The sequence below is a fragment of the Salmo salar genome, chromosome ssa27 (assembly GCF_905237065.1).
Source record: "Salmo salar chromosome ssa27, Ssal_v3.1, whole genome shotgun sequence".
NCBI lineage: Eukaryota > Metazoa > Chordata > Actinopteri > Salmoniformes > Salmonidae > Salmo > Salmo salar.
The window spans coordinates 5,861,968-5,882,500 of NC_059468.1; the positions used below are offsets into that span (position 1 = coordinate 5,861,968).

Genomic DNA, 20,533 nt, shown 5'->3' on the forward strand with positions numbered 1-20,533 from the left:
CAGTCAGACTGCTCTATTAAATATCAATTCATAGACTTAATTATAATATAATAAAACACACAGAAATACGAGCCTTAGGTCATTAATACGGTCAAATCCGGAAACGATCATTTCGAAAACAAAACGTTTATTCTCTCAGTGAAATACGGAACCATTCCGTATTTTATCGAACGGGTGGCAACCCTAAGTCTAAATATTGCTGTTAGATTGCACAACCTTCAATGTTGTGTCATAATTATGTAAAATTCTGGAAAATTAATTACGTCTTTGTAAGGAATAAATTATTTTCACAGTTCGCAACAAGCCAGACAGCCCAAACTGCTGCATATAGCCTGACTCTGCTTGCACTGAACGCAAGAGAAGTGACAATTTCCCGAGTTAATATTGCCTGCTAACATCAATTTCTTTTAACTAAATATGCAGGTTTAAAAATATATACTTGTGTATTGATTTTAAGAAAGGCATTGATGTTTATGGTTAGGTACATTGGTGCAACGACAGTGCTTTTTTCACGAATGCGCTTTTGTTAAATTATCACCCATTTGGTGAAGTAAGCTGTGATTTGATGATAAATTAACAGGTACCGCATTGATTATATGCAACGCAGGACAAGCTAGTTAAACTAGTAATATCATCAATCATGTGTAGTTAACTAGTGATTATGTTAAGATTGATTGTTTTTTATAAGATAAGTTTAATGCTAGCTAGCAACTTACCTTGGCTCCTTGCTGCACTCGCGTAACAGGTGGTCAGCCTGCCACGCAGTCTCCTCGTGGATTGCAATGTAATCAGCATCCAAAAATGACGATTACGGATTGCTATGAAAACTTGAAATCAGCCCAAATTAAACGGCCATGTCGATATTATGCTAATAAGACTCCCATGGGGGTGCGGACATCGACTCTAGGGGGTTAAAGTAGTATTCTTTGCTAACTTTTTAAAAACAAGTATTCTATGCTTGCTTTATCTTTAGGAAAAACTATTTCTTGTCATAGTTGATTTGTTCAGGGAGATTCTTTCTCTTATCTTCTTGGCGGAAATGTGAGAAAGTCGGTCAAAATGTATAACATACAGTCATACGGTCTACACATAGCGTATCCATTTACCTTGGGAAATCTTTGGAGAGTGGGTCCCACATTTTCTGATCTTGGCTATGAAACCAACTGAAAGTCTCCTCCAGCAACTGAAAGGACAGATATACTCACTGAGTGATCTTCGTACATCATTAAGGGGAGTCAATAAGCAAAAGGTCCACTAGAGAGACTTTCAGAGTTATTTTATGCTGTTTTATTAATTGAGGAAATTAATAAAATAGCTCAGAAAATCAATTTTTTGAATGCAGACACTACTAATTTGAGTAAATAGGCAAACAAACAATAATGATTTGGCCAAGTAAGGCCCATAATAATGTCTATAGCATTAATGGAGGAAAGGTCTTTCTACTAACCTTCAGGTAGTGAGACCTGGCCAAACAGGTGGGACTCAGGCCCTCAGGGAGAGACTCCTCCTCCTTCAACCACTTCCTCATCACCATGACAACATCCTCATGGAATGATTTCTGATTGTTTGACAAAAGCAGGAAATATATTTTTTTATTTCACCTTTATTTAACCAGTTGAGAACAAGTTCTCATTTACAACTGCGACCTGGCCAAGATAAAGCAAAGCAGTGAGACAAAAACAACAGAGTTACAAACAAAAGTACAGTCAATAACACAATATAAAAAGTCTATGTACAGTGTGTGCAAATGTAGTAAGATTAGGGAGGTAAGGCAATAAATAGGCCATAGAGGCTAAATAATTACAATTTAGCATTAACACTGGAGTGATAGATGTGCAGATGATGATGTGCAAGTTCAGATACTGGGGTGCAAAAGAAAAGGAAAAACAGTGTCAAGTTTAGGAGACGGATGCGGTGGTGAGTATTCATGGATGCCAAGGTAAGCCAGGCTTCCCCCCAAAAATGGCCCAATCAACAAACAAAAAATATATATATTTAGTCTCTGTGTTTCATAATGTTTCTTCAATTCGCAAGAGACTGAATGTATTTCACAGGAAAAAGCATCAGAGCGCGGGAAACAGCGCCCTTCTGTCTCTCTACGTGTAGGCCATCTTTCTGATGCTGTCTGGTCCAAACCAGTATGACATTGTTACCGCCCGTAGCATTCAAGGCAAGGGAAGCCAGCGAGCATCTGACCTCCCTTGGCAATTTTTTTTTTTTTAAATTAAAATAAATTGCCAATCAGCATTCAGCTAAACTGAGCGAGCGGAACTGTGAATGGTCCTGGCGCACCAACAAAAATAAGTGTCAAGGGAAGCCAGCTTGGATTTGGCATCCTATCAAATCCCATTGAGAGCATACGTCACTTAGCTAAAATGTGCCCTTTCCTAAATTAGCCATGGATGGAAACAGGGATTTGGATGTGTGGTTTTACTTAATTCTCCGTACTGGCCAATGACTATAACGGCGATTCTGATCCAACCATTAACTAATTTATTGTTGTGTCCCTGGCCTGAGAGGCTGGAAGTTCAATATGTAGCTAGATGTAGAAGGTTAATGTTAACTAGCTAACGTTGCCCATGAATTGAAGTTAGGCTAGCGAGCAAGCATTTTAGCCAGGTAGACTAGGACAACAAAAAATTAAAAAGTGTGTACTGTATGACAGAGTTAGACCATTTCTTCAACATGAAAGAGGAGGATGGCATTGGCATTTCTCTAGAAGTAGAGCGAGTCATGTTTTTTCTACTTGCACGAACATGCACACATAAAAAGTCAGAACCATCGACAGCCACAGCTTACGTTGATTGACAAAATATTTTTGGGCCAACTTTTAGCTGTCAGTGTATTAGACTAAGCAGAGGTGATTTGATGATGTTGAAATGTTGAAGTTGAAATGGTGCTGGAATAGTGGAGGCAGCTCCTGTTTTCTTTGCGACTTACGGTAACTCTCTGTGTTCTAAATCAATAGTTGCTTAGTGGTCCGAAAATATTAACTTGCTTGACCATGCTGTAGATCATGTAACTGTCTGCTACTGTACATGCAATATGCTTTGTGGACAGAGGTTGCTATACGGTTTTGTGATAAAACAAAAAGGTGCGATTCTGCCACTGTCTTCTTATTGTCTCGGCCTTTAGGCCTATATATCAGTCGCAAGGCATATGAATTACCAGGTTATAGAGCAAACAATGCAATTATCACAACACATACGATTCAATTTCCTGTACTATTAGAGCGTCTATATGAGCTATAAGAGCATCTGCTAAATGACCAAAATGTAGACAGTGCCTTCAGACTATAACAACAATGTGACTTATTCCACATCGTTGTTTAGTCTGAATTCAAAATGGCTAAAATATATAATTATTTTCACCCACAATACCAAGTAAAAACGTTTTTTTTTATAAATGTTAGCAAATTCATTGAAAAGGAAATACAGAAATATCCAATTTACATAAATATACACACCCCCCAGTCAATACTTTGTAGTAGCATCTTTGGCGGCAATTACAGCGTTGTCTTTTGGGGTAAGTCTCTAAGAGCTTTGCACACCTGGATTGTACAATACTTGCCCATCATTATTTTAAAAAGTTGATTTCTGATCACTGCTAAACAACCATTTTCAAGTCTTGCCATAGATTTTCAAGCCGATTTAAGTCAAAACTAACTAGGCCACGCATGAACATTCAAAGTCGCCTTGGTAAGCAACTTCAGCGTAGATTTGGCCTTGTGTTTTATGAACCAGGTTTTCTTCTAGGATTTTGCCTGCGCTTATAGCTGTACTCAGTTTATTTTTACCCTAGTCCAACACCGATGACAAGCCCATAACATGATGCAGCCACCACCAAGCTTGAAAATATGAAGAGTAGTACTCAGTGATGTGTTGGATTTGCCCCAAACAAAACGCTTTGTATTCAGGACAAAAAGTTCATTTCTATGCAATCTTTTTTGCAGTATTACTTTAGTGTTGCAAACAGGATGCATGTTTTGGAATATTTGTATTCTATACAGGTTTCCTTCTTTTCACTTTGTCATTCAGGTTATTGTGAAGTAACTACAATGTTGGTGATCCATCCTCAGTTCTATCACAGCCATTAAACTTTGTTTTAAAGTCACCATTGGCCTCATGGCGAAATCCCTGAGCAGTTTCCTTCCTCTCCGGTAACAGAGTTAGGAATAATAATGTTTCCACCATCGTTTCCTATAACCGAAAAGAGCTTCTGGACATCAGAACAGCGATTTCTCACCTCGAACAGGATGATGATTTTTTTATTTAAAGAGTCGGACGTGAACGATATACTGCTCTTACCGGACCAAGCCCAAATCCCTGTCATTTACCACCACAAACTGATGCTGGCACTAAGACCACACTCAACGAGCTGTATAAAGTCATAAGCAAATAAGAAAATGCTCATCCAGAGGCAGTGCTCCTAGTGCCAGGGGACTTGAATGCAAGAAAACTGAAATCCTTTTTACCTAATATATTCCAGCAAGTCACATCCTCCTGATTCCTGCTTACAAGAGTACCAGTGACGCGCTCAATACAGAAGTGTTCAGATGAAGCGGATGCACACACGCATTCCTTCAAACACGCTGCTGCTACTCTATTATGTATGCATAGTTACTTTACCCCTACCTACATGTACATATTATCTCAAGTGCCTCGACTAAATCGTACTCCTGCAAATTAACTCGGTACCGGTACCCCTCGCATATCGCCTCGTTATTTTATTGGTAGTATTTTTCCTATCGTTTTTTTACTCTGCATTGTTGATTAAGGGCTCATAAGTAAGCATTTCACAGTAAGGTCTACACTGGTTGTATTCGGGGCATGTGACAAATATAATTTTACTTGAAATTCAGCGTGTGCTTTTTTTTTTTTTTTTTACACATCTACAAATCGGTGCCCTATTTTGCGAGGTATTGAAAAAAACTACTGACGCGTTCTGACTCCTAAACTTGAAATATTGTTTATCATCAGGTATCCTATGGAAATGAAGAGTGCCATAGTGTGGTTTCTACACCAGAAATGAATGGTTATCTGTAGGAGGAATGTATATGGTGGAGGCAATTAAGCTTGGAATGTACTGAAAAAAGGAAAGGCAATCACATGATTTCAGTCAGTCACTGATAAGGATGGAGAGATATGGATTAGTGAGGAATGGGGGCTGATGTCAGGTCAGATTAAGGGAGAAGGAACAGTTTACTGCCCGCACCACTTAACTTCCTGCCTAGCAATAAAGAGGTAATGTTTAGAGGGAAGGAGGAGACGGCACCCAAATTGGGGTATATATACTTGTGCTGGTGGAAACATGTCTTTGTCTGATCAGCTGTCTGACCCTTTGGGGGAAAAAACTTGGTTTGAGCTTTAACAATCGTCTGAGTTTTTACTCGGTTAATTTAAAACCTAACCCTGGTCTTTGTGGTTGAATCTGTGCTTTAAATTCACTACTCGATTGAGAGACCTTACAGATGTGTGGGGTAAAACCATGTTAACCACTATTATTGAACACGGAATGAGTCCATGCAACTTATGTGATTTGTTAAGCACATTTTTACTCCTGAACTTATTTTGGCTTGCAATAACAAAGTCAATACTTATTGACTCGAAACATTTCAGCTTTTAATTCTTTAATCATTTCTAGAGTTTTCTACAAACAAAATTCCACTTTGACATTATGTGGTATTGTGTGTAGATTAGTGAAACAAAAGCTCTATTTAATATATTTTAAATTCACGCTGTAACAACAAAATGTGGAAAAAGTCAAGGGAAATACTTTCTGAAGGCACTGACTGTAGAAAGTGACCAGAATGTGGTCTGAAAAGAGTAGAATATTGATGCCCTGAGAGCAAAATCGACAACCTCTAGGTCTAAATAGTTTTCATGTGGCATAATTCAAATGTTTAAAAAGGACTGAGGTATCTCACCAGTGAAGTGTACTGGCGCGCTTCAAATTTTTGACCCACGGCATGTAGGTCGCAGATGGGCTGGTGTTTGTCCCTGAAAGCATCTGGTTCTGTGGATTCCTCACACTACAGGGGAAAAAACAGCATAGTACATGGAGACTGCTGTCAGAGGGTCAGTGTTGAGGGATATACAATAGATAAGACAGTCTAAACATTTTAGTTGTTTTTGGATACAGAGCAAAACCATGTTGCGAAAGTGAGAGAGAAAGAGTATGTCTGACTCGTGACTACTTGATGTCTCTACTGTGATGGAGGCAGTCCGTACCTCCCTGCAGGTGATCAGGTGCTGGGCAGAGGAGTCAGAAAGGAGGTTGGCCAGCACCTTCTCTAGCCCCGCCCTCAGCCTGTCCTTCAGCTCATCCTTCCAGGAGCTGGGCTGTGATTGGCTGCAGGGTGTACAGGAGTACACTACGCTCTCTGACAGGCTGGACATGATCTCATACAGGTCATCTGACAGACAGAAGAGAGGAAGAATTTCAATGTCATGGAGTGGATTTATAGTGAGATAGTTGTTCTGATCCCTCAAGTTAGGGCCTATATTTTGATTGAGGTGGCATCTTCCGCTACATACTGTTAACAGCGGTGGTCACCCATTTGCCTGGAGAGCTACCCTCGTGCAGGATTTTGTTCCAGCCCTTATCTCTAACACACCTGATTCTGGATCAGGTGTGTGTGATAGCTGGATCAGGTGTGTGTGTGTAGGCCTGAAGCAAAAGCCTGCATACCAACCAGAAACCCTCTGATGAGTGTTGGCCACCCCTGCTATACATCCCCTTGATAAAGACAGTTTTAAAGCTGAACTAGTAGTCCCACTCACCAGAGAGCCCTTCACATTTAGAATGTACCCAGTGGCTACACCTGGAGCACTCCATCATCTGGCTGTTGTGGTCCTTCTCCTCGTAGCACTTGGAGCAGATGGTGCAGAAGTTCCCTTGTAAAACAAATCAGATGTACTACAGTAATCAATGGGAAAATTAAACAAATACATAACATGACAAGAAGGTCCTGACAAAGTATCAGCTGTACAACTGCTCTCATCCCTCTCTTCTTCGACTGTTCCTGGAGTTTGTCTATACCTTCAGGGCATGAAATGAACACCCACCACCTGCGTGTCGATTTTGTCATTGGCGGGTAAGATGTCTATATCACCAGCCATGTTGGCGGCTGGTCAGGGCTCGACAGCGCAAGCATTTCAGGACACATTTGTGAATAAAAACGAGTCCAGTATGATCACATTTATAGTAAAATAAATGCTGCTAGGTGATTATTATATATATTTTTTCCATAGCTGGTAAAATTATCGCACAAAGTCAAAGGACTACGAATCCTATATCGCCTATCCCACCTCGCACTGCAACCCTGCCTGGCTGGGGGCTGTGCGCACGTGAAGAGCTAAGTGAAAGATTCATTTTTAGAAACGCTGTGCACAGGCATAAAAGTTGTTCTAATTTATTTGAAATGAAAGTCTAATGGAGTGTTTCTTGGAAATGGACAATGTTTTGTTCACAAGCTAGGTTGTTTTTCAATGTTTGAGTTTCAACTGCTAGGGAAGAGAAGACAGCGCTTCTACTAGCCAGACTCAATCTCAGAGGCACGAACAAGTCACGTTATCATGGTAACATCCTGCCCTTAAAGGGCCAGGTGAACATTTTTGTCTCATCTGTAATATTCTGGTTAATACCACATTACGTCTTACTAGTAATACACAGATTGTAATGTTTCGCTGAGGTCCTACCTTTGAGGTGGAGGGTGCTGCAGTCGGGACAGAGGTCCTGCTCGTGGTTCCAGGCCATGTCCCAGGTCTTCCCTGGGGTCACTCCACAGCTCTTACACCGGATACACGTCATACACACCTGGGACGGGGGCAGGTAGCCCAAAGGTTAGAGAGATGGACAAGTAACCGGAAGGTCGCTGGTTCAAGTCCAGGTTAGGTCAAAGAAAAATGGGAACTGAATTGGCTGAGAACTGAGGGTTGCTGTTTCAGATCATTACTAGCATATCCACCATTGTTGTGCCCTTGAGCAAGTACTTCATCCCGAAAAACTGCTCTGCTGTGGCTTACCCTGTGTTGATTTGAGCGTCGGGTTTGTGTATGTGTGGTGTCGGGGGGGGGGGGGAGAATAACAACAGAGAGCAAAACTACACATTTCCGGTGCAAATTGGACGATAAACTTGCGTTGTATGGTATTAACCCACAGTGCAGTTAAAAATATGGTGGTAAATCAGAATGGGGATCAGAGAGAAGAAAAAGTTAAACAGAAATATATATAATACATTCCTGGTACTTACCCAGGGCATGTTACAGTTGATGGGCTTTGGGTAGGTGGGTCCCAGACAGGAGGGGTGGTAGCAGTTCTGACACCTCCTGCACTGCAACACAGGCTATAGGAAGAAACAGTACATTTAAAATGTGAAAGTTGGGGTGAAAACACTACCAAATCTCAGTTCACTTTTGAGGATCCTGCTGACATGCACACCTTGTTGTTCTTGTGCTTGCGGCCGCACACATGGCAGAACTTGCAGCGGCGGCAGCACCAGTTCTCTTTGTTCTCCTCCTGGGGGCGCTCTTCCGGCCAGAGGCAGAAGCTGTGGAAGGGCTCGCAGCACACCTGGCAGTAGATCATCTGAGCGGAGGTGGTAAGGCAGAAGGCAGTCAGCATCAGGAGAACACATATTGCACTAAACCTACTGTTTTCCAGATAACCCAGGGTAGCTCTTCAGTAAGCCTACGCAGCCTCCTGTGTGCTTCCTAGTTTTCCTCAAAACAGTAATACTTATCTACAATGAAATGTAATTATTCTAACGATAATATGGCAAATACAGGCACAGAATATTCTGTAAATGCATTTCCATGGTTACCTCATGGTGTCCTTTGCTGGCACAGAGCAGGCAGACAGGATGAGGGGTGACTGGGATGGAGGTGAGGATACTCAGACCGCCCATCAACCACACGTTCTGGACGGCACAGTCCTCCTGGGAGAAAGGAGAGAGAAAGAAACACAATAATAGTGTGACTTAATGAATGTTTGTATGGGAGGGAGATAGAGAGCAAGTACTGTACTGTATTTCATGAAATGCTATACCACTATACTGCTTTGGCAATATTTACAAATGGTATTTCAAGCTAATAAAATAATCTGAATGAGAGAGACCCTCACCTTAAAGTCTACGCGGATCCTGTGCGTCCCGGTCTTCAAGTGGCCCTTTTGGGGGAGTCCGTTGACTAGCGTGGCGAGGATGTTAGTTGGTGTGTGTTCTGCGGCACTCTGGGAACGAAGGACATAGTGGGGATCAATTCTGGGATTATGTTGCAGCACCGCCTCTTTAACAATAGTCTCCTCCTCTTCCTGTGAAGACTCCTTCTCCTCTGGCTCCTCCTCCTCCTCCTCCTCCTCCTGCATGACCGACTGCACCACACATGGGGGCAATCGTTGCAGCTGCACCTGCAGCCGCCACTGTAACCGCAACGGTGGGATCCTGGGTGGGCAGGGCTCGCTGGGGCTCCTTGTTATGTGGCTCTCTGTGACCAGCAGCCCTGGATGGTGCTCCTCTGAGTTGCTCCCCTGTGCATGTGAAGGGGGGGAATGCTTAAGCCAAAGAGGGGGACCAGCGTTACAGCATGACCACGGTCACATGCTAGGTGGCAGGTAGCGGCAGCAAGGTAGAGGAAAGAGACGAGCCACCAAACTACCTTTGGCTTTGAGAGAAAAGTGTAGATAGGAGAAGTGAAGGAGAGGAGTTAAGAGAGGGTTAGATAAGCTAATCATTGTTAAAGCATGCCAAGTCAAACCAGAAAGAAAGAGGACCCATTACCCACAGTAGTTAACTGTGAGTGTGTGAGAGTGAGCGAGATCATGCCTGTCAAAAGAAACATTGAGTCACGGCATCTTTGGATTCCAGACGATTCAATTCCAGAAAGATTCATCAAGATTGCAGAGGATCCATAGGTTTTTGAATGAAGGTATAATGCATGCGTCGGCGATTAATGTGAAAGGGCATAAGCTTTTCCCAACATCAGACTTGTATTATAACACTAACACAACATTTTAAGCTTCAGCACCAAAAAGAAGGGGACAACACTAGAAAATAAACAGTGCACATTTGATTCTGAATTTTGATGGAAGTGGTTATTGGAGCTGCTCACTCCTGCATACAGAGGATGAGGTTAGAGTGTGAGAGACTGATCAGTTAATCTAATAGTAGTAATTTTGATTTAATGTGGGTGAGTAATGTCAGGCAGAGACAGTTCTACGGGTAATTACCTTGTCGGCTCTGCGTCGGCCCAGCAGTCCTTTGGGTGGCCCAGGTCTGCGGTGCCTTACAACTTCACTGGGCACTGGGCCCTCCTCTGGAGCTAGGAGATCAGAGGGAGCAGCATCAGTCAAAGAGCAAATGGGTTTTAAAACATGAATAACAAACTCTCAAACCAATACCCTGAAACCACTCAATGGTATTTAGGCATTTCTGACCTGCACTTCTATCCTCAAACACTGTCATCCTCAATCTCAAATCACTATTGTCTCTAACATCCACCCCTTTTCTTCTGATCTTCGTGGCTAATGGCTATAAATCCAACTCTACCTGTCAAATCACTCCATTTCAAAGATGGAGTTCAATGGATCGTGTTGTGGTGCAACTCAAAAGGAGAGGCACGAATATGCATTGACCTATATTTTCATCATACACTAAGGCTCCTATCCCTGTGTACGGCATTACCTTGGTTGCTTGGTGCGACAGGATTCTTTACAGGACTCTTGACTGCTGCTTCTCCGCCCGTGTCTTCGTCCGAGTCGGACTTCAGCAGGCTGCTGTAGGAGCGAGGTGTCACGTTCCGCCTTGGCTGCTTTCTGGTGGAAGGGCTCAGGCAGTCTCCAGGGGTTGCCGGGTCCAACCCCTCCTCTGCCTCTCCCTCCTCCCAGGACACCGACCCGTCGTCATCATTGGACTTAAAGACATTGGCTGATGACCTGCGCCGCCGCCTCGAAAGGACTGCACAACAAATTGAAGCCCAATGGTAACACTGAAATCATTGGCTGAATATTTGGGCCATGAGGCAGACCACCGTGTTCGTGTGGTTTTCAGTTAACAGTGTCAATGTAATTGGTAGTAACAGCAAAAACACACAAGTGGCTTGTAGTCATTAGTAATTGATCCACTGGCTTCCAGTTGAAGCTCGCATCGTCTTCAAGACCATGGTGCTTGCCAATGTAGCAGCAAGGGGAACTGGCCCTCCTTATCTTCAGGCTATGCTCAAACCCTACATCCCAACCCATGCACTCCGTTCCTCCACCTATAGCAGGGCAGCTCCCGCTCAGCCCAGTCAAAGCTCTTCTAATTCCTAGCACCCCAATGGTGGAACACGCTTCCCCTTAAAGTCAGGACAGCGGTGTCCCTGCCAATCTTCCGAAACCATCTGAAACCCTGCCTCTTTGAAGAGTACATGACTTTTTTTTTTTTAAAGAGCCCCCATCCACAAAAAAGGCACTTGGCTTGTCCTAATAGCACTGACTTTGCTGACAAATACTTTGCTGAAAAATGTACTTGATACGATTGTGATGTTGTCATCTCACCTAGCTATCTTAAGATGAATGCACTAATTGTAAGATGCTCTGGACAAGAGTCTGCTAAATGACAAAAATGTAAAATGATATAAATACAGATGTATTAAACATAACACCTACAAACCTGTGAATGGCTTGATGCCACGCTTTACTTTCCTCGCCTCAATCCGAACACATCGCTTTAACCTGGTGGCACAGGGAAATATTTTTCATTTTAAAATGGGTACCATGTTCAATTTGTTCACAAGACAACCACAGCTGAAATTAGAAAGTAAAAATACAGTGTGCGTTTGTCCATGAGTAGATGAATAATAGTGGATGAAAAGTAGGAGCACTTACACACAGCACTGGCGTCTGGTGTTGGGCCCTCCAAACTTGGGCTTGTCCAGGCAGTTGAAGCAGTTGCCGCAGTCGCCCTCATGGAGGCAGCCCTGGCAGGACCCACAGCGGGTGGCACGACCCCCAGGACCAACCTCGTTATAGTTCCGCTTTAACTTGCGCTGCTTGCTGTACTTGTGCTTCTGTCTTGTCGTCTTGTGCTCCTGAGTGCTCTCGATTTCCTGATCAGAGGGGTCATCAGCAATGTCTAAAAACAAAGAGAGAGAGCATGAGAGAGCGTGGGAAAGAGATCAAAAAATTATTTGTAAACATAGGTGACTGAGCTAAGGTCACATACCTGAAATCGACAGAAAGCTAAACATCAGAAAAAGAAAACAAGTGGTAAAGTACCGTTCTTAGCAGCGTGCTTCATAAACATAAAGGTTACCTTCTACAGCTGGTGAGGTGGTGATGCCCTCTCTCTCATGGAGGGGCAGAGCGCTAAGCCTGGGGATATCGTCAGGCACCATGGCACGGGGTTGCCCCAATGCCACCGCTGCTGCCCGACAGACATGCTTGATGCGTGGACCACCAAGGAGCTGGTCCTATGGGAACAGGATTATGTGGGGAACACGGTCATGAATTAAACTATTATAATGAAACTCTACCCTAAAGACAGACACCAAAATGCAGCCACCCCACAAATGGCCTAAGCCTAATTCAAGAGAAACCCTAGACAGGCCACTAACAAAACACTGTACTATAAACATCAACAATACATAAATATTAAACCACAAAATCTAAAAACAGAGCGGAAAAAAGAGAGATGGAAACGGACAAAGAAATAAACACAAACACAGCCAGGGTCAGGAAACATGGGCTCACCTGAGCAGAGCTTCCTATCCTCCTCCCCCCTCCAACTCTTAAATCTCTGGGACTGAGTTTTACAGATCCAGACAGGAGCTGAAAGAAACAAGGGTATAAAAGTGAAAATATATTAATAAAACCGCCTAATAATTGAAATTGGTTTTAATCCAACAAATCTATGCCAAATTCACACACTGTAAGCCTACATTCAACTGTTACCAACAACCCTGCTAATTCAGGGTTAATCAATGACTGCGTCCAAAATGGAACCCTATTCCCTATGTTGTGCACTACTTTTGACCAAACCCCCTAGGGCACACCATAGGGAAGGGTGTGCCATTTGGGATGCAGCCAGGGTCAATCAAGGTCACCGATTCTGACCTGTGATGACTTCATCGGTCTTTGCTGGTCAATCTTCACCAGCTGCAGCTTGGCTCTCTTCAGCTGGTCGATCTTAATGAGCTGAACCTTGGCCCTCTTCAGCAGATGGAACATCCTCTTGTTGGTGCCGGTGAGGTTGATACGATGGCTGGTGCCCCCCTGTTCCACCACCACCCCATCATCACCCCCATTAGCCTGGCTCACCCCTTCGTAAACTCCTTCAGGAGTGGACTCTGCCCCTGGGGAGAAGAATCAGTCAACTGTCACTAACTTCCACAAGGCTGACTGTGTCAAACTTGAGACAGCCTGTGGCCCAAATGGCAACATATTCCCTATATATCAAATTGTATTTGTCACATACGCCAAATACAACAGGTGTAGACCTTACCGTGAAATGCTTACTTTACAAGCCCTTAACCAACAATGAAGTTCAAGAAATAGAGCTAAGAAAATATTTACTAAACAAATAAAAAAGTTAAGAAAATAAAAAAGTAACAAGAAAATGACATAACAATAATGAGGAAATATAACAGGGGGTACCGGTAGCGAGTCAATGTACAGGGGTACCGGTACCGCTTGCCGTGCGGTAGCAGAGAGAACAGACTATGACTTGGGTCTGACAATTTTTGGGGCCTTCTGACACCTCTTTTATATATATATATATATAATGTCAGGAAGCTTGGCGCCAATGATGTACTGGGGAGTACGCACTGCCTTACGGTCAGATGCCGAGCAGTTGCCATACCAGGCAGTGATGCAACCTGTCAGGATGCTCTCAATGGTGCAGCTGTAGAACCTTGAGGATCTGGGGACCCATGCCAAATCTTTTCAGTCTCCTGAGGGAGAAAAGATGCTGTCGTGCCCTCGTCACAACTGTCTTGGTGTGTTTTGACTATGATAGTTTGTTGGCAATTTGGACACCAAGGAACTTGAAACTCTCGACCCACTCCACTTCAGCCAATGCTAAATGTGGGTCTGTTCGGCCCTCCTTTTACTATAGTCCACGATCAGCTCATTTGTCTTGCTCACATTGAGGGAGAGGTTGTTGTCCTGGCACCACACTGCCAGGTCTCTGACCTCCTCCCTATAGGCTGTCTCATTGTTGTCGGCGATCAGGCCTACCACTGTTGTGGTGTCATCAGCAAACTTAATGATGGTGTTGGAGTCGTGCTTGGCCACGTAAGTCGTGGGTGAACAGGGAGTACAGGAGGGGACTAAGAACGCACTTCTGAGGGGCCCCAGTGTTGAAGATCAGCGAGGCAGATGTGTTGTTGCCTACCCTTACCACCTGGGGGCGCCCATCAGGAAGTCCAGGATCCAGTTGCAGAGGGAGGTGTTGAGTCCCAGGGTCCTTAGCTTAGTGATGAGCTTTGTGTGCACTATGGTGTTGAACGCTGAGCTGTAGTCAATGAACAGCATTCTCACATAGGTGCTGCTACGGAACCCTGACCTGTTCACCGGACGTGCTACCTTGTCCCAGACCTGCTGTTTTCAACTCTCTAGAGACAGCAGGAAAGGTAGAGATACTCTGAATGATCGGCTATGAAAAGCCAACTGACATTTACTCCCGAGGTGCTGACCTGTTGCACCCACTACAACCCACTGTGATTATTATCATCATCATCATCATCATCATCTGACCCTGCTGGTCATCTATGAACATCTTGGCCATGTTCTGCTATAATCTCCACCCGGCACAGCCAGAAGAGGACTGGCCACTCCTCATAGCCTGGTTCCTCTCTAGGTTTCTTCCTAGGTTTTGGCCTTTCTAGGGGAGTTTTTCCTAGCAACCGTGCTTCTACACCTGCATTGCTTGCTGTTGGGGGTTTTAGGCTGGGTTTCTGTACAGCACTTTGTGACATCAGCTGATGTAAGAAGGGCTTTATAAATAAATGTGATTGATTGACATAGGTGTTCCTTTTGTCCAGGTGGGAAAGGGCAGTGTGGAGTGCAATAGAGATTGCGTCATCTATGGATCTGTTGGGTTGGTATGCGAATTGGAGTGGGTCTAGGGTTTCCGGCATGATGGTGTTGATGTGAGCCACGACCAGCCTTTCAAACACTTCATGGCTACTGACGTGAGTGCTACGGGGCAGTAATAATTTAGGCAGGTTACCTTCGCTTTCTCGGGCACAGGGACTTTGTTGGTCTGTTTGAAACATGTAGATATAACAGACTCGGTCAGAGAGAGGTTGAAAATGTCAGTGAAGACACTTGTCCGTTGGTCCACCAATGCTTTAAGTACACATCCTGGTATTCCGTATGGTCCCGCAGCTTTGTGAATGTTGCCCTGTTTAAAGGTCTTGCTCACATCAGCTATGGAGAGCGTGATCACACAGTCATCCGGAACAGCTGGTGTTCTCATGCATGCTTCAGTGTTGCTTTCCTCGAAGGCAGCATATAACGCATTTTGCTCATCTGGTAGGCTCGCGTCACTGGGTAGCTTGCGGCTGGGTTTTCACTTTGTAATCTGTAATATTTTTCAAGCCCTGCCACATACGACGAGTGGTGTAGTCTGATTCAATCTTAGTCCTGTATTGATGCTTTGCCAGTTTGATGGTTCGTCTGAGGGCATAGCGGGATTTCTTATAAGCGTCCGGATTAGTGTCCCGCTCCTTGAAATTGGCAGCTCTAGCCTTTAGCTTGGTGCGGATGTTGCCTGTAATCCATGGCTCCTGGTTAGGAAATGTATATACAGTCACTGTGGGGATGACGTTGTCAATGCACTTATTGATGAAGCCGGTAACTGAGGTGGTATTCTCCTCAACGCCACTGGATGAATCCCGGAACATATGCCAGTCTGTTACAGAAAAACAGTGCTGTAGCGCAACACCCGCGTCATCTGACCACTTCCGTATTAAGCGAGTCACTGGTACTTCCTGCTTTAGTTTTTGCTTGTAAGCAAGAAACAGGAGGATAGTGCACTACTTTTGACCAGAGCCTTCTGGCAAGCTGCTCAATCCTATAGTAATATGTGGTTTCCTAAATGCACTAAAACATCGACTACTTTTATCACAAAAGCCCAAATCCTTTTCTGGAATAAAGAAACAGTTTCTAAATATCCATTAAGCAAATAAATAAATAAATAAATAAATAAATAAATAAACACACACAGTTGAAGTCGGAAGTTCACATAGACCTTAGCCAAATACATTTAAACTCAGTTTTTCACAATTCCTGACATTTAATCCTAGTAAAAATTCCCTGTCTTAGGTCAGTTAGGATCACCACTTTATTTTAAGAATGTGAAATGTCAGAATAATAGTAGAGAGAATTATTTATGTCAGCTTTTATTTCTTTCATCACATTCCCAGTGGGTCAGAAGTTTACATACACTCAATTAGTATTTGGTAGCATTGCCTTTCAATTGTTTAACTTGGGTCAAACGTTTTGGGTAGCCTTCCACAAGCTTCCCACAATAAGTTGGGTGAATTTTGGCCCATTCCTCCTGTTAGAGCTGGTGTAACTGAGTCAGGTTTGTAGGCCTCCGTGCTCGCACACGCTTTTTCAGTACTGCCCATAAATGTTCTACGGGATTGAGGTCAGGGCTTTGTGATGGCCACTCCAATACCTTGACTTTGTTGTCCTTAAGCCATTTTGCCACAACTTTGGAAGTATGCTTGTGGTCATTGTCCATTTGGAAGACCCATTTGCGACCAAGCTTTAACTTCCTAACTGATGTCTTGAGATGTTGCTTCAATATATCCACATAATTGTCCTTCCTTATGATGCCTTCTATTTTGTGAAGTGCACCAGTCCCTCCTGCAGCAACGCACCCCCACAACATGATGCTGCCACCACCGTGCTTCATGGTTAAGATGGTGTTCTTCGGCTTGCAAGCTCCCCCTTTTTCCTCCAAACATAACGATGGTCATTATGGCCAAACAGTTCTAGACCAGAGGACATTTCTCCAAAAAGTACGATCTTTGTCACCATGTGCAGTTGCAAACTGTAGTCTGGCTTTTTTTAGGCGGTTTTGGAGCAGTAGCTTCTTCCCTTCTGAGCGGCCTTTCAGGTTATGTCAATATAGGACTCATTTTACTATGGATATAGATACTTTTGTACCCGTTTCTTCCAGCATCTTCACAAGGTCCTTTGCTGTTTTTCTGGGATTTGATTTGCACTTTTCACACCAAAGCACGTTCATCTCCAGGAGACAGAACGCGTCTCCTTCCTGAGCGGTATGACAGCTGCGTGGTCCCATGGTGTTTATACTTGCGTACTATTGTTTGTACAGATGAACGTGGTACCTTCAGGCGTTTGGAAATTGCTCCCAAGGATGAACCAGACTTGTGGAGGTCTTGACTGACTTCTTTTGATTTTCCCATGTCGTCAAGCAAAGAGGCACTGAGTTTGAAGGTAGGCCTTGAAATACATCCACAGGTACATCTCCAATTGACTCAAATTATGACAATTAGCCTGTCAGAAGCTTCTAAAGCCATGACATCATTTTCTGGAATTTTGCAAGCTTTTTAAAGGCACAGTCAACTTAGTGTATGTAAACTTCTGACCCACTGGAATGGTGACAGTGAATTATAAGTGAAATAATCTGTCTATAAACAATTGTTGGAGAAATTACTTGTGTCATGCACAAAGTAGATGTCCTAACCGACTTGCCCAAACTATAGTTTGTTAAGAAGAAATTTGTGGAGTGGTTGATAAACAAGTTTTAATGACTCCAACCTAAGTGTACGTAAACTTCCGACTTCAACTGTATGTAACTGAGCACACAAAATGCCTTACCTTGGAAATGTTCTGTGTCGTTTGCTGCCTCCTCCAGAGTCACAGATGATGTAGCGGCAGCGTTACGGACCTGCACAGCCAGTTTCCTCACAACCCCAGGAGAGTTGAGGTCCTCCATTTTCAGCTTGGACCTCCCTCTCTTCCTAACCGGCGAGGTCAAACTCCAGTCTTCCTGGGCTTCTTCTTCTTCTGCCATTTCACCCTCTGCAGCACCAAGGCCTTTCTTCTTCTTCTGGGCCAGGCTGAGGGTCAGCTTCTTGAGTCTCTCGTAGACCTCGAGGTGGGATGAGCCTGGGCTGAGCGTTGAGTCCTTCACAGACAGGGATGAAGACAGGCTGGTCTGAAGTGTTTTTTTACCAGTTGAGCCGGAAACTTTAGGTTGGAACTCATTTTGACCTGGAGTTTGAGACAAGTGGTCAATGTCATCATTGTCTGAATCATAGAAGGATAGGCTCATGGCATCCTCCTCCTTCACCTTGCCTTGGCTATTCTTTTTCAGGGAGCCCCTGGGCCAGGATATTATCTCGTCATTGAGGAACCTCTTGGGTGCCTTGATGACACGTGAAGATCTGGCGCTCACCACAGGCGAGGAGAGGTTACTGCTGGCTCCCTGCTCGATCTCTCCAGGAGACAGTAGAGGCTCGCCCTCTGTCCTGGTGCTCTCCCCCTGCGGCTGCTGCTCCTTTCCCTCCTGCGTCACTGAGTCTGGGAGGTACTCTGGCACGTAGGTGTAGAAGACAAACTTACGACGAAAGCGTTTCACAACAGACTCCGGCGTACTAAGCCTCTGCACATTCCCGGGCTTCCTCCTGTGGCCAAATATGGACTTGCGCTTATACGGTGCTGGTTTCTTTCTTTCCAGGGACATTGCTGGATTCTGCTCCATCTCAGCTCCAGCCTCAAGGGATTCCCCTGTTCCCTTGGACACTCTCCTCCTCTGCTGCTGCTGCTTATTCACAGGTTTAGGGGACGGTGCTTCCCTTTGCCCTTGACCAATGTCAGGGTCCACAACAGTTTGGCCTGTTTGGTCTTGCTGAGATCCTCTTCTCTTCCCAGACATCTGTGGCTCAGATTGGTCTGGTTCGGTTTTGTCTGCTGTTACCTCCCCGGCCTCTTTGCTCTTGGAGGCCTTCCCTTTGCCCTTGACCACTGTCAGGGTCCACACCAGTTTTCCCTGCTTGTCTCTGCTGGTTTGGGGTCGAGCTGTGCTGGACCCTGAGCCTCCCCTGCCCACCTTTGTTGCTTGGTCTTGCCTGTTCCCCTTTCTGGCTGTTAAAGACGATTCCCCCACCTTGCTTCCCCTTTTCCTGCTGGAACCATTTGATTTTGCACTGCCCTTGCCTTTTGAGGCCTTTGTCCCAAAAGCCTGCTTTCCTCTAGATTTAATCCCTGAACTGGGAGAAATTTTTTGGGCTGCCAGTTTGGCAATTATTTTGGGTTTCACAGCGTTTTCTTCTTCCTGACCCTCTCCAACCTTAGGGTCTTCTTTGGAGCCCTTCACTCCACTTTTCTCAAGCTTTTCTGTACGTTCTGGAGCTGGGGGAGGATTTTCTGGCTTCAATAATGATAATTGGAGAGGCCTGCCTAGAAACAAGACAGGGAAACATAAGTGTCTTAATACGAATAGACCAATGTCAGACAATAACTTGAAGCATATTATTAGGTATGCTACCAAAGCTATAAATCCCAAACATGAAGGCTACTGCATATTTCTGCTAGGAAATGTGAGAATTCCTGAGCACAATTGATATCTCACATTATTGTTCATCATTAGCCTACTTACTTTCAGAGACATTGTGTGCTGAGAGTGTCGGCCGGTATTCAGTCCCAAACCCAGGGAAATCCTCATCCTAAAACACATAAAAACCCAGGGTAGGAACACAACGCATAATTTAATGTACACACATCACACTGTGTTCAGCAAAAATATAATAGGGACCCTAACAACCAGAATTGCAATACTTTGCATGTATACTACAGTAGGCCTTAATAATGAAATGTTTAGGCCTATTCGATCTCATCACAGGGTTGGTAAGGGGTGGGATCAGATGAAACCATGGGCAGCAACCCAGCTGATATCTGGTTACAAACCGTCACACTGAACTGATTTGAGAGATCAGGCTTCAAAATGTAGTGGGGTATAACTGCAAATGTGTAATTTCAATTAGGTCTAGGCTATTGCAAATGCAAAGTGTGAACATTGATCAAACTCTATTTTCCACAGAAAACATAGACCATCATGAAATGTACAATGTTCACAAATACTGATCTGAATACTATTTTTCCACATTGCCGGAAGTTGAGGATTCGTAAGAAAAGGAACAAAAAAATAGCAAGGGAAAAATTGATCTAGACTAAAACTGTATCAGCTTAATAGGCAAAATTTTGCTAGCATCTCACTATCCGAGAGAGCAACCTACCACCATGCAATCTGTCCCAGTTTTATGCAGTCAGTCAAGTGTGACAAAAGAAACTGCAAAGACGATATAGGGGCCGGAGACAACCTTTTTACTGGAAGTAAAAACGGATTGGATATAGAAAGACCTGGGTGACATAAAGGGAACTTTATTTGTGAAAAGACAAGATACACTCACATGACTAGCTGATTTTGTATAAAGCTAAAGTTGCAGCCTGTATTCCAACTGTATTCAGAAAGCGTCACAGAGTAGGAGTGCTGATCTAAGATCAGTTTTGTCTT

The 20,533-nt window shown here is 44.0% G+C and overlaps 1 protein-coding gene across 1 annotated transcript in view; it reads right to left on the minus strand.

Annotated features, from left to right (window-relative positions):
• LOC106588247 (histone-lysine N-methyltransferase 2B) overlaps positions 1–20,533 on the minus strand; it is a 62,622-nt gene that overhangs the window by 31,385 nt on the left and 10,704 nt on the right. Inside the window, 19 exon segments of the mRNA XM_014177065.2 lie at positions 1,107–1,183; positions 1,448–1,558; positions 5,927–6,031; positions 6,231–6,415; positions 6,783–6,896; positions 7,701–7,818; positions 8,255–8,347; positions 8,443–8,589; positions 8,825–8,938; positions 9,124–9,528; positions 10,228–10,319; positions 10,682–10,954; positions 11,651–11,712; positions 11,866–12,112; positions 12,293–12,449; positions 12,730–12,807; positions 13,093–13,331; positions 17,836–19,419; positions 19,619–19,685. Coding sequence (XP_014032540.2) covers positions 1,107–1,183; positions 1,448–1,558; positions 5,927–6,031; positions 6,231–6,415; positions 6,783–6,896; positions 7,701–7,818; positions 8,255–8,347; positions 8,443–8,589; positions 8,825–8,938; positions 9,124–9,528; positions 10,228–10,319; positions 10,682–10,954; positions 11,651–11,712; positions 11,866–12,112; positions 12,293–12,449; positions 12,730–12,807; positions 13,093–13,331; positions 17,836–19,419; positions 19,619–19,685 — 4,268 coding nt within the window.